Source organism: Engraulis encrasicolus, chromosome 14, assembly GCF_034702125.1.
Source record: "Engraulis encrasicolus isolate BLACKSEA-1 chromosome 14, IST_EnEncr_1.0, whole genome shotgun sequence".
NCBI classification, from domain to species: Eukaryota; Metazoa; Chordata; class Actinopteri; order Clupeiformes; family Engraulidae; genus Engraulis; species Engraulis encrasicolus.
The window spans coordinates 46,999,515-47,012,926 of NC_085870.1; the positions used below are offsets into that span (position 1 = coordinate 46,999,515).

The 13,412-nt window shown below is 40.5% G+C and overlaps 1 protein-coding gene across 2 annotated transcripts in view; it reads right to left on the bottom strand.

Annotated features, from left to right (window-relative positions):
• Positions 1-13,412, bottom strand: part of LOC134462778 (zinc finger protein 850-like) — a 49,868-nt gene that overhangs the window by 23,483 nt on the left and 12,973 nt on the right. For both annotated transcript variants that reach the window (XM_063215986.1, XM_063215987.1), the window contains exons 6-7: positions 4,530-4,650; positions 3,407-3,994 (exon numbers count right to left, since the gene is read on the bottom strand). In XM_063215986.1, the coding sequence (XP_063072056.1) occupies positions 3,407-3,994; positions 4,530-4,650 (709 nt within the window). The remainder of the gene's footprint in view (positions 1-3,406; positions 3,995-4,529; positions 4,651-13,412) is intronic.

A 13,412-nucleotide genomic window follows, 5' to 3' on the forward strand; every position in this document is an offset into this window, starting at 1 on the left:
TAGAGCATCAAAACAAAACATTAGGCCCAAACCGAAACCGTACGGTTTGCATGTCACGGAACGGGGTAGTGCGCAACCGCACGGTGCCCATGGTTTCCAAAAAAAAAAAAGAGTGACCACCGGCGGACGACGCAATTAAAATCCTACTACTTTTACAAGCATACAACACAAAGAGGATAGTAGGATATTGGGTGTGGAAAGACTGATTTCTATCAGCCAACTGAAATAATAATAATGTAACAGCATGCACCAGCTGACTAGGCTACAGTAGCCTACAAGCAAGTGCAGGTCGGTCAGCAGTGTCTCCCTCTCCCACCTCTCTCTCCACGTTAGCGCAAGTGACTGCCCCCAGCCTGTATTCTGACCAATTTAAAATAAATGAACATGAATTTACAAAAAGAATTAGAAGAACAAAGTAGACTATGACTTACGCTACAGTAGCCTGGTGTAGTCTATATCCATGTGGCATTGAATGGGGATTCCGGACGGCAAAATGCGAGATAATTATCCATATCCATCAAATTCACTGCTCTGTCTTTAACTGGAATCAACTGTTAGCCTAATGATATGTAGCCAGTTAAACTCTGATGGAATGAAGGGGACTTTGTGCTGTTGCCTAGTTAACATTGATGTTTAACACTATAACCAAAATAAAATTTGACTGTTTTAACAGCCTCAGCTTCACAGGAGTTTTTTAAACATTCTTGTGCATACACTTCTGAAAAAACGATCTTTTACAATTATTTGTTACCTTAACTGTCAAATTTTAACATAACTTAACCCTATCACTTGTTCACTTAAAATTGAATTTGACTTCAGATTTTACTTCTATGCTTCTCACGGCCGGCAGTTTCATGATAGGAAGGGAACTTCCGGCAAGATGGCGTGCTGAGCAGTCGCGCCTTTCGTATGCTCTGCAAGCCTAGCCCCAAATTGCAACAAAATTAAAATATTCTTCAAAATTTTACACGGAAGGCACCACTAAGACACCACACGGAAGAGCACGGTGCATTTGAACTACTACCCCAAGATATTTAAAATGATCAACCACATTAAGTTTTTCTCCATCTACCACAACTGATGATAGCTGCTGATGGACTGCTGATCGTCGTGAGAAATAAATAAAGTACATACAGTCTTTTTTGTATTCAGATGTAGGCAACAGGTTTGGAGCCAATGGGACACTGGTACCATGGCTGCCGAGAGTCTTGCTGCAGCCTCTTGCTGCAGCCTCCTGCATAGAGTTTGCATGACAGTATAATACAGTGTCATGAGCATATAGTTGTATGTTTATGTTTCTACAGACATCAGGTAGGTCATTGACATATAAACTAAAGAAAACAGGGCCCAGAATGGAACCCTGTGGAACTCCAACAGAACAGGTGATCTGGGGGGCATCACTTCCCTCTTTATTATATACAGTACCATAGATTATCATTCCATGTTTTGGTGCTTTGGTGGTATGGGCGTCGTCAAAATTCACTCTGGTCTGGTCGCTTCGCGCCTGGCGAATTCGATCTGGTAGCTTTATTCGCCTTCCCTACATAGAGAAATAATGACTTCAGCTGACCAGATTGCATAAGCCCCTTTTCGACTAGCCCTGTTAGAACGGGGCTGCGCGCTGCTGGGGCGTGGTTTCGTTTTCTTTTTGCATTTACTCCACCCATACACACCCATCATCAGCTCAAACAGGGCTCAAACATGGGCGATTATAGAATCGCGAAAGACGTGGTTCGAGGCGTGCGGAGCTGAGTTCCACTAGGCTAAATGTTGCCTGTGTTAGGATTTACCGGCATGTGCAAACACCTATCCCCACCCACGCACTTTAAAAATCAACATCGCTTTTCTGTCGGCAGTTTTTACAGTAGACAGAGAAAATTTGCTCAAGCAATTATCATGTTCTTTAAAGTAGCCTAACTCCAGTCCTTGGCCAAGGAGTTATATTATTAGCCTATTAGGCTATTATTTTAAAATCACGCTATTTCCAAAGCTTCACGCCTCCTCCTTGTGAGAAGTCGGTTTTTTTTTACCACCATGCAAAATAGGGCACACTAAAGTAGCCCTTTTCATTGCACATATCTTCATATACGAACCTGCAGAGGGATGGCGAATTTGCTGTTATCAAATTAAATGTAAAAATGAAAATTTCGAATGAAAAAGACAACTGTGGTTTATTCGAGGGAACAAAGAACACAGCCATGACAAAAAAGATTTCCTCTCTATCCGGCTGGAGAACAACGCCATTGTTTACTTGAAGTAGCGACCGCTTAAAGTTAAATAACTTTGGATTTAAAGAACATAAACACGTGCCGTAGGTCTAGGTTAAGGTGATCGCTGGCTGTTCGGGAAAAAATGACGAGATAAAAAAAAGGTTGGAAAGCGCTATTTTTTCGCTTGAAACAGCGGCCGCTTAAAGTTATGTAACTTTGGATTAAAAGAACATAAAAACGTTCCGTGAAAACCTGTAAAAAGCTAAGAATCTCAGTTTTCAAACAAGCCCTAACACATGTCTGTAGGTCTAGGTTAAGGAGATCGCTGTCTGTTCGAAAACAAAATGACGAGGTAAAAAAAAAATGGTTGGAAAGCGCTATTTTTTTCACTTGAAACAGCGGCCGCTTAAAGTTATATAACTTTGGATTGAAAGAACATAAAAACGTTCCGTAAAAACCTGTGAAAAGCTAAGAATCTCAGCTTTCGAACAAGCCCTAACACATGTCTGTAGGTCTAGGTTAAGGAGATCGCTGTCTGTTCGAAAACAAAATGACGAGGTAAAAAAAAATGGTTGGAAAGCGCTGTTTTTTTCACTTGAAACAGCGGCCGCTTAAAGTTATATAACTTTGGATTGAAAGAACATAAAAACGTTCCGTAAAAACCTGTGAAAAGCTAAGATTCGCAGCTTTCGCAACACATGTCTATGGGGCAAAGAGAAGGAGATCGCTGGTTATATTTAGTCCTATATGTTTAGATTAGGGCTTAGATTCACAATGGCGTGAAAACACGGTGTTGTCGCGGCTAGTTGCAGCAGCTGATCATACGGCCCAGTTCTAGTCCCTGTTGTATGGAAATGCGTGCGAGACAGCACCATCGACCCCCCGTCAAGTTTCATGAATATTTATAAAGCCCGCACCGGAACGCGGAACCCAATGGAAAAGAGACTATAGTTCGTGCTTAGTGTACAGACGCGCCTTAACTCAGCAGAAATAAAGCTCCATTGAAGATGAATGGGGTTTTATTTATGCTGAGTTAGAATCTCCATACCACCAAAGCACCAGAATGTGGTATGATTATCTATCATACCATCCAAGAGGACAAAGACGGTGAAAGGACGTACTAGATATTACCGTTCACAATTAGCATATCACACATTCAGGGAGTCTCATAGCCAAAAGGGGAAAGAAATCTTTACCATTAATCTCCTTCTTTTTTTCCTCATTCAATGTCCTCTGCATGTCACCCTGCTGGTCGTGTTGACTGGTGCCACTCGCTTTATCTGAGTCTCGTTGTGAATCTCCACCCTCATCAACGTCAACGTCGTCAACGTCGTCATCATCATCATCATCATCATCATCTCCACTCCAGTTGACCACGATGTACGGTGATGACGACAGCCCATTGGATGTTTGGCTGCTCTGCCCTGTGTCACCCTGTTGGTCGTGTTGACTGGTGCCACTCGCTTCTTCATCAGAGTCTCGTTGTGAATCTCCTTCATCACCATCATCGTCGTCATCATCATCATCTCCCCTCCAGTTGACCACGATGTACGGTGATGACGGAGGATTATTTGATCCTTCATCTGAGTCTCTCTGCATTCCTGGATCGTCTTCTTTCACATCTGCACCGCTGCCCTCATCGATTGAGACTCCAAACATGTCTGGCCTGTTCTGGGACATTTGGGATTCGCAGGATTGCTCAGAGGCAGTAAGGGCTGCTGGCACAATAGGGGAATCAGATAATGTGGAGACAACAGTGTTGCTCTTGGTAGGCGATGAGGACCCTGGGAAAAGATTGATCCTTTATCATTTATCTATTTTAATTCAACACACCATTGCCTGACTACTAAACCACTCATCACGCAGGTAAAATGAGTATCAATCAAATGATCAACTTTTACATATTTTACACATCAGCATCATACAAAATGTCAAACATACACACAACATGTATCAGCCCTTTGATAACAATTATTATAATATAAATACAATACAGGTTGTTGAAAAAAAAAAAAAAGAATAAGAAAGAAATGCTTTCACCTTGTATTGCTATAGTTCTCAGCAATCAGTTTTTTTAAATACGTTCTCTAAGCAATACTATTCGATAGCCATGGACAAGTGGTTAAGGAAATGGGCTTTGCATCAAAGGATTGGTTCGAATACCACCCTTCCACTCCCTGCCGCACTCCATGACTGAGGTGCCCTTGAGAAAGGCACCTAAACCCATACTGCTCCAGGGACTGTAACCAATGTAATATATATTTTCCCCCATCTTTAAATGGCCTCTAGAGGTACTGCAGTGCAGATAAATAAACTGACCTGACAGCAGACATGTAAAATGTTTCCTGTGAAGCAGCAACTCCTGAATGGGCTGTAGGTCGTCACCCATTTGGAGAAATTCCTCGAAGAGCAAAGGGTCATCGTCAAACAAAGACGCTGCCTGCAAAGAAATGTTAACTTCAGTGCTATTCCATTCTCATACCTGCCAACCTTGATTTTTTTTTGGAGTAGCAACTTATCGTGGTGCGGCGCAATTAATACCTCCAAACGAGAAAATGTAGTCGATGCTGTGCAGCACCATGGCAAAGCTCATTATCTGATCCCGTTGCACAGAGCATGTTATAACCTAATTGTTACTAAAATTGCAATGACTAAATTTTAATATGTTACTCACTAATGTCATAGCCATATTGTTATGATGTAGACTCTTTGGCATGATGTGTATACTGCTTAATCTTGTGCTAATGTACACTAACCCTACTTAGCATCAGCACGTGTGGTTCTGTGCACTGCAAATCTCAGGGGTGGGCAAACTGTGGGCTGCTGAGCCATTTCATGTAGCCCACTGAGGTTTTATTTTTTTATCGGAAAACTACTTTAGATTCTAATATGATGTTCTCATCCAACATTCTTAAAATATCTACCCAACAAGGATGCTTGGGCTTGGAAATTAAGCAAGACAGTATTCATCAATTAGATAGTCAAAAAAGTTGTTGATGTACATTATATTGTTAATTCTGACACAAGTTCCCTTTTGACATTTGGCCCCTCGGACAATAATATAAACTCACTGTGGCCCGTCAGTTAAAATAATGGCCCACCCCTTGATTGCAAGTCAATTTGGTAAACGAGGCCGCAGGTGGGCCCATCTGAGAGGCTACTTCAGAATTATGAATTCCAGATTTATGAAGTCCCATGTGAATGCGCACGTATAGTATGTGCTTGTGATTGCAATTGTGTGTCTCTTGTCTTTTCCTGCAGAGAATACTGATGAGAGTTTGATTAACAGTATTTCATGGACAAGTGGTTGTATTCTGTACCTATCCCGTGTACATTGAACCAAAAAAACGAAAACAAGAAGAGCTCCAGGAAATCTACGAGACGAAACAGGAGGTTATTCAATTACTATTATAGTGTCCTGGTCACAACATTTTTCTTATCCTATTTTACTTTTAGTCTAGAGGGAATTCGTGAAAATCGTGCACTTTGTGACAAGTTTCTGCTTTTTGGCAGGGTGTTAGGTATGGGTCTAAGGTTTCCAAAAACCATCGACTACAAATTGGTGGCGCCCCCTAGTGGCCGCTATCTATAAAATAAAAAATGGCCCCATTTTGCTTTATTATATCCCCGAAACGCGGAGCGTCGGGGTAATGGTTTTGCGTGCTTAATGGTTTTGCGTAATTCCCCGAAACGCGGAGCGTCGGGGATGTAATGGTTTTGCGTGCACCGCCGCCGCCGCCGCGTCCGCCGCCGCCGCGTAAGGTCTTTCGTGTTAACGCGATAACTTTTGAACGGATGTTTGGATTTGTCCCAGATTTGGTGTGTGAATGCTCTAGGGCAGGTTCATGAACTGATTCGAGTTTGGAGGTCAACAATTTCAAGATGGCCGAATTCAAGATGGCCGAATTTTTGTTTGGCCCATTACTTCTGACCGGGTGGATGGATTTGTCCCAGATTTGGTGTGTGAATGCTCTAGGGTGGGTTCATGAACTGATTAGAGTTTGGAGGTTAACACTTTCAAGATGGCCGAATTCAAGATGGCCGAATTTTTGTTTGGTCCATAACTTCTGACCGGGTGGATGGATTTGTCCCAGATTTGGTGTGTGAATGTTCTAGGGTAGGTTCATGAACTGATTCGAGTTTGGAGGTCAACAATTTCAAGATGGCCGAATTCAAGATGACCGAATTTTTGTTTGGCCCATTACTTCTGACCGGGTGGATGGATTTGTCCCAGATTTGGTGTGTGAATGCTCTAGGGTGGGTTCATGAACTGATTAGAGTTTGGAGGTTAACACTTTCAAGATGGCCGAATTCAAGATGGCCAAATTTTTGTTTGGTCCATAACTTCTGACCGGGTGGATGGATTTGTCCCAGATTTGGTGTGTGAATGTTCTAGGGTAGGTTCATGGACTGATTCGAGTTTGGAGGTCAACAATTTCAAGATGGCCGAATTCAAGATGGCCGAATTTTTGTTTGGCCCATTACTTCTGACCGGGTGGATGGATTTGTCCCAGATTTGGTGTGTGAATGCTCTAGGGTGGGTTCATGAACTGATTACAGTTTGGAGGTTAACACTTTCAAGATGGCCGAATTCAAGATGGCCGAATTTTTGTTTGGTCCATAACTTCTGACCGGGTGGATGGATTTGTCCCAGATTTGGTGTGTGAATGTTCTAGGGTAGGTTCATGAACTGATTCGAGTTTGGAGGTCAACAATTTCAAGATGGCCGAATTCAAGATGGCCGAATTTTTGTTTGGCCCATTACTTCTGACCGGTTGGATGGATTTGTCCCAGATTTGGTGTGTGAATGCTGCAGGGTAGGTTCATGAACTGATTCGAGTTTGGAGGTCAACACTTTCAAAATGGTGGAATTTTTATTGGGCCCATAACTTCTGACTGGGTGGATTGATTTGCCTGGTAACTCCTTAATTTAATGGTTCACCATTTCAGTGAATCTACCATATCAGGTAGGCCTACAGTGTAATAACCAGTGTAACAATATTTAATACCATGTAATACTAGTGTAATACCAGTGTAAAAATAGGCAATACCAGGTACAGTGTAATAACCAGTGTAACAATATGTAATACCATGTAATACTAGTGTAATACCAGTGTACAAATATGCAATACCATGTAATACCACTTACACACAAATAGCCTACATGATATAAGTACAAAATTGGTACATGGTGTCACACTGGTATGACGTGGTATTAAATATTGTTACACTGGTTATTACACTGTACCTAATGTGGTATATCCACTGTAATAGTGAACCATTAAAACAGTGTTACCATTTGCCCCATTTTTTCCTTCATTTTCACAATAGTCATTTGGTTTTAAGCCTATGCACGTCATTGATCTATGTATAGATGTTAAGGTAAGCGTACCCATTAACCCCAAGTACCCTTAAGCCCACTTTCAACTTTGAGGTCAATTTAAAGAAAGGGAAAAGGTGGATTTTGTTTGTTCATCACCCTATCCAATTAAAGGGTTTAGTAACTGACAAAATGTTTTTTATTGCAAACAAATCACATTTTTTATCGTTGAGTAATCCCTGTCCAAGTGAATCCAGTCTCAGGACTACTGACAAGAAGTCGCCTCAAAACTTTGCTGTTTTGGGACATGTCAGAAATCATAGAATTTCAGCTAGTTTAAGTCAAATGTTTTCAAAATACTTTCATATTTAGTGAATTAAGAGGTAAATGTAATGATTTTTATATATAAACGTCCAGTGTTTTGCCAAATTATAGCATTTCCCTTCAAATGGAAAGATGTGTTTTATGAGCGAGCAAACGCCGATATTTTCTTGATACAACCACACACCATCTTTATCTTACTCTGCCGTAAGACTTCAGGTGGTTAGATATGAATTCTAAGCATATTCCAGTTTGTTTGGCATTGATCTTGAAAGAAATGCATCATAAAATGTTTTGTGGAGCTGATTATTTCCATAAAATAGCTTTTTGTATAGGCGGGCTCAATAGGTACTAGGTGGGCTTAAATGGTACAAGCTGGCATGCATGCTAACCAAAAATGTCTTTGAGGGACATAAAAAGTGCTGTACAATCTCAAGTTGTTGGTTAAAAAGGCGTAATGTAATGAACTAACAATAATCAATAAGAAAAAATAAATTTCTCTGTTTGGATGAAGAATTTTATGAAGTATATGAAGTAAGAGATGCCGTAATATTTAATTAGGTTTTATGCATTATTTTTTGAGCAAATCTTACATTTTTGGTCTGAAACCATTTATGCCATGTAGGCTACACTGTTTAAACTCAATTCACACACCTCACCAGGTATTTTGATGGAGAAATAACTATATGAGCTTATTTGGAACACAAGTGGGCTTAAATGGTACCAATGGTACCATTTAAGCCCATTCAGACTTTTCACTTTTCTCGTAAAAAATCTTCATATTGTACTTTGAAATATTCATCAACTCAGTGACAAACATTGAGAAGAGAGGTAAATCTTACTATTTAACAAATTATTTCACAAAAAAATTATGTGAAGATGATTGAAAAATTAAAAAATTTAGATTTTGGTGGGCTTAATGGGTACGCTTACCTTAAATATATTTATTTTATATTTTGTATTTATCATAGACGTTCATGAAAAGGTGGACGGGAGTGGTAGGAATGATTGAAGACTGGAAGCGTCGCGTTTCGGGGATATACCTTAAGCAGTCGAAGGCGACTGCACAGGCAGTCTAGTTGATGAATGGTTTTGCGTGCGCCGCCGCCGCCGCCGCGTCCGCCGCGTAAGGTCTTTCGTGTTAACGCGATAACTTTTGAATGGATGTTTGGATTTGTCCCAGATTTTTTGGGTGAATGCTCTAGGGCAGGTTCATGAACTGATTCAAGTTTGGAGGTCAACACTTTCAAGATGGCTGAATTCAAGATGGCCGAATTTTTGTTTGGTCCATAACTTCTGACCGGGTGGATGGATTTGTCCCAGATTTGGTGTGTGAATGCTCTAGGGTAGGTTCATGAAGTGCTTCGAGTTGGGAGGTCAACACTTTCAAGATGGCTGAATTCAAGATGGCCGAATTTTTGTTTGGTCCATAACTTCTGACCGGGTGGATGGATTTGTCCCAGATTTGGTGTGTGAATGCTCTAGGGTAGGTTCATGAACTGATTCGAGTTTGGAGGTCAACACTTTCAAGATGGCTGAATTCAAGATAGCCGAATTATTGTTTGGCCCATAACTACTGACCGGGTGGATGGATTTGTCCCAGAGGTTGTGTGTGAATGCTCTAGGGTAGGTTCATGAACTGATTCGAGTTTGGAAGACAACACTTTAAAAATGGCGGAATTTTCATTTGGCCCATAATTTCTGACTGGGTGGATTGATTTGCCCGGTAACACCTTATTTTAATGGTTCATCATTTCAGTGAATCTACCATATTAGGTACAGTGTAATAACCAATGTAACAATATTTAATACCATATAATACTAGTGCAATACCAGTGTAACAATATGCAATATCAGGTACAGTGTAATAACGAGTGTAACAGTATGCAATACCATGTAATATAGTGTAATACCAGTGTAACAATATGCAATACCATGTAATACCACTTACGCACAAACACATGATGTAAGTACAAAAAATTACATTGTATTAAATATTGTTACACTGGTTATTACACTGTACCTAATGTGGTAAGCTTACGTACAAAATTGATACATGGTGTTACACTGGTATTACATGGTATTAAATATTGTTACACTGGTTATTTCACTGTACCTAATGTGGCATATCCACTGGAATAGTGAACTATTACAACAGTGTTACCATTTGCCCCATTTTTTGTTTAATTTTCACAATAGCTTTAAGCATATGAACATCATTAATCTATGTATATATACTAAAGGGGCCCTATTATGCTATTTAGAATAACTTTCATTGTTGATATTTTGCTTTACTGTGGTTAGTGGAGTTAATTTCCAATGACCTCGTGTTTTCATGTCCATTATTTTTATCATTGTGTAAATGTACCCTACGCCGCCTGTTTGAAACGCGTGGAAGTGCAGAATTTTAGACCTTCAACATTCTGAAATCTCGGCGCAGCATGGAGCATTTCATCAAGCATTCTTTTACTAATATTATGTCAGCAGCACAGCTGCTTTTGACCTGGAATTCAACTCTGTAGCCTATGTCTAAAGTTGAAAGCCAAATAGTCCACCCAATGTTCACAATTAATCTGAAAAGGATGCATCATAAGTCCCACGTTATGTTATTAACCATTACTTTTGAGCGCCTTGCTGTGTTATTTGCTGAAGCCCATCCCTATCCAATGCAAGTCTTCCGTGCATGGTTCAGTTAAGCTTAGATTTCAAAATCGCTTGGGATAATTAGGCTACCATACATCTGAGAAAGGTTTGAAAAGTGCAGGGTACAGGCTATAACGTCCGATTTGAGGTTTCATGAAATAATACGCATTGCATATGATGCGTAATAACGCGATATTGTGGCCATATAAAAAAAAACCTAAGCCATCTGCGCTGTCTTGTTTATTTCTGATATCCTGCGCCGAAGTCATCTTTATCTTAAACATTACTAACGCAATAGAAGGGGTCTGATTGGTTAACCCGCTGTCAAGCCTTGCATACAGGCCTAAAGTTGAAGTTATCAGCCAAGCCAAGTGTCGCGCTGGTCGTTAGGTGGGAGTCTAGATCTGCTGTTGACAGGTGGAAATTTGGAGACGAATATTCTCGGGGAGGATTGAAATCAGATCACCTTTCCTTGTTAATGGCAAGTTAACCTTCACAAGATGGGCTATCCAAGAAGCTAATCATCTGCAATTATATAGTTGTGGATATTTCTTTTCTTTGCTCCCGCGGCAGCCCCTTGAGCTCTGTCTGGCTGTCAAAGACGCAATCCGAAATTGAAAGAGTGCGCCCAGTAAGACAAGCGGCACGACTTGTCGGACTCAAACCTATCAATTCAACGTCTTTCAGTGATATTGTGACACCCTATTTGTGATATGAACTCTGAATACTGAGCGCAGGCGTTGTTGTTTTTTTAAATAAATATTTTTTTATTTTTTCGTTATACACAGAACAAAGCACACATTGACAAACATTTATCAGAGTCCTTGAAATGGTATTACATTACAGTGCATAGGAGGCTTTCAGGTCTTGCTATATAGGAGTTGGTCTTCTCCTCTTATGTAGGACAGTAGAGGATCCCAAATCTTGTGATAGTACTTCATTTTGTCCATGTTGTGATACCTGATCTTCTCCAGGCTCAACACATTCCCCATTTCCCTTAGCCACATTTCGTAGCTTGGTGCAAAGTCACTTTTCCACATCTGCAAGATCATTTTCTTTACCACAAACCATTTCCTAAAGACACAGCTTGAGCCTCAAATGTATTAGCCAAAAGAAGAGCCCCTGTCCCTCCCAAGATGGCAACCAGTGGGTCTGGTTTAAATGTCTTCTTGAAGGCTTTAGAAAAGCATTGAAAAATATCATACCAGTAAGATGACAACTTAATGCAAGACCAGAGAGTATGGGCAAGTGTCCCATCAGTAATTTTACATCTGTTACAAAGTGGTGATGTTGATGGGTCAAACTTGTGAATTTTGGTTTTACAGTAATACAAACGATGCAATGTCTTGAATTGTATCAGGTTATGTCTAACATTAACTGAGCAATCATTTATATTTTCTAAGCATTGTTCCCAAAACACTTCTCCTATCTCTTCATTTAACTCAGTAGCCCATGCTTGTCTATGGGCAGAGGAATCCTTGGGAGTCATCTCTAGTAGGGAGTGATAGAAATATGAGACTGCCCTTTTGTCAAGGGGGTTAAATCTGTTTATCATGTTTAGGGTTTCATGGCAGGGTTTGATGTTGAAACTGGGAATGTGTTTCTTTGTGAATTCACGTATTTGAAAGTATCTAAAGAGATTACACGCTGGAATGTTATACAAGCTTTGAAGCTGAGCAAAAGAGGCAAAAATGCCATCTAAATACAATGAGTTCAAGTCACTTAGTCCCTTCTCAAGCCATGTTGCAAATACTGCATCCGTCTTGCCAGGGGTGAATGCATGGTTATTGCATATTGGGCTGTCTAAATAAGTGCTGGGTGCTTTTATGTATCGTTTAATGTGACTCCATATTTTCAGGGTGTCAGCAATGATGGAACTCCCAGTGAATAATGTTTTGTTGCATTTGGTAGGGCTGTTCAGCAGGGCAAGGAGTGAGGTGCCATTGCATAAAGCACGCTCCAGTGTCAACCAAGCTGGGCAACCTTCTGTGCTGTCTTGAGGCCCGCTTTTCCACCAAGCAATAGTAGAGAGTGTAGCGGCCCAGTGATAAAGTTTGAAAAAAGGAAGCCCAAAGCCTCCTTCACGTTTGGGTTTGCACAGATGCTTTTTTGCTATGCGTACTGTTTTATAGCTCCATATAAAGGGTGTTATTATTGAATCAAGCTGCTTGAAATATGATTGAGGAATATAAAATGGTATACCTTGGAAAAAGAAAAGGAATTGAGGCAACACAACCATTTTAATTGCATTTACCCTCCCAACTAAAGAGATAGGGAGAGATTTCCAGAAATCTATGTTTTGTTTAAGTTTATCGATTCGCTTCTGCCAGTTGGTTTTCATTAGATCATTTGGGTTTTTCGTAACAGTAATACCCAGGTAAATAAAACTAGTATAGGCTTTTTTGAGGGGAATACTTTCAAAAAACTCTTCTTTATATTTATCTGAGATTGGCATCAGTTCACTCTTATCAAGGTTTATAGTAAATCCAGAGAAAGACCCAAAACCCTCTATTAATTGTAGAAGTGGTGGGATTGACGTTTGCGGCATAGAGACATATAAAAGCATGTCATCTGCATATAGGGAAAGGTGGTGTTTGGTTCCATTGACAACTATTGGGGCTATGTTGGCATCATGTCTAATACTGATAGCTAGCGGTTCTATGAGAATGGCAAAAAGAAATGGTGACAGGGGGCATCCTTGTCGGGTTCCCCTGTGTATAGGGAATGGAATAGAGGCCGTCTGGTTGGTTATAACAGAAGCTGATGGTTGAGCGTAGATTATCTCTATCCATTGCCTGAACGCAGTTCCAAACCCAAATTGTTCCAAAGCCTCTTGCATGTAAGGCCAGCCCATTTGATCAAACGCACGCTGCGCATCCAATGAGATGATGGCTGCCTCTGTGGTGTGTTTACTGTAC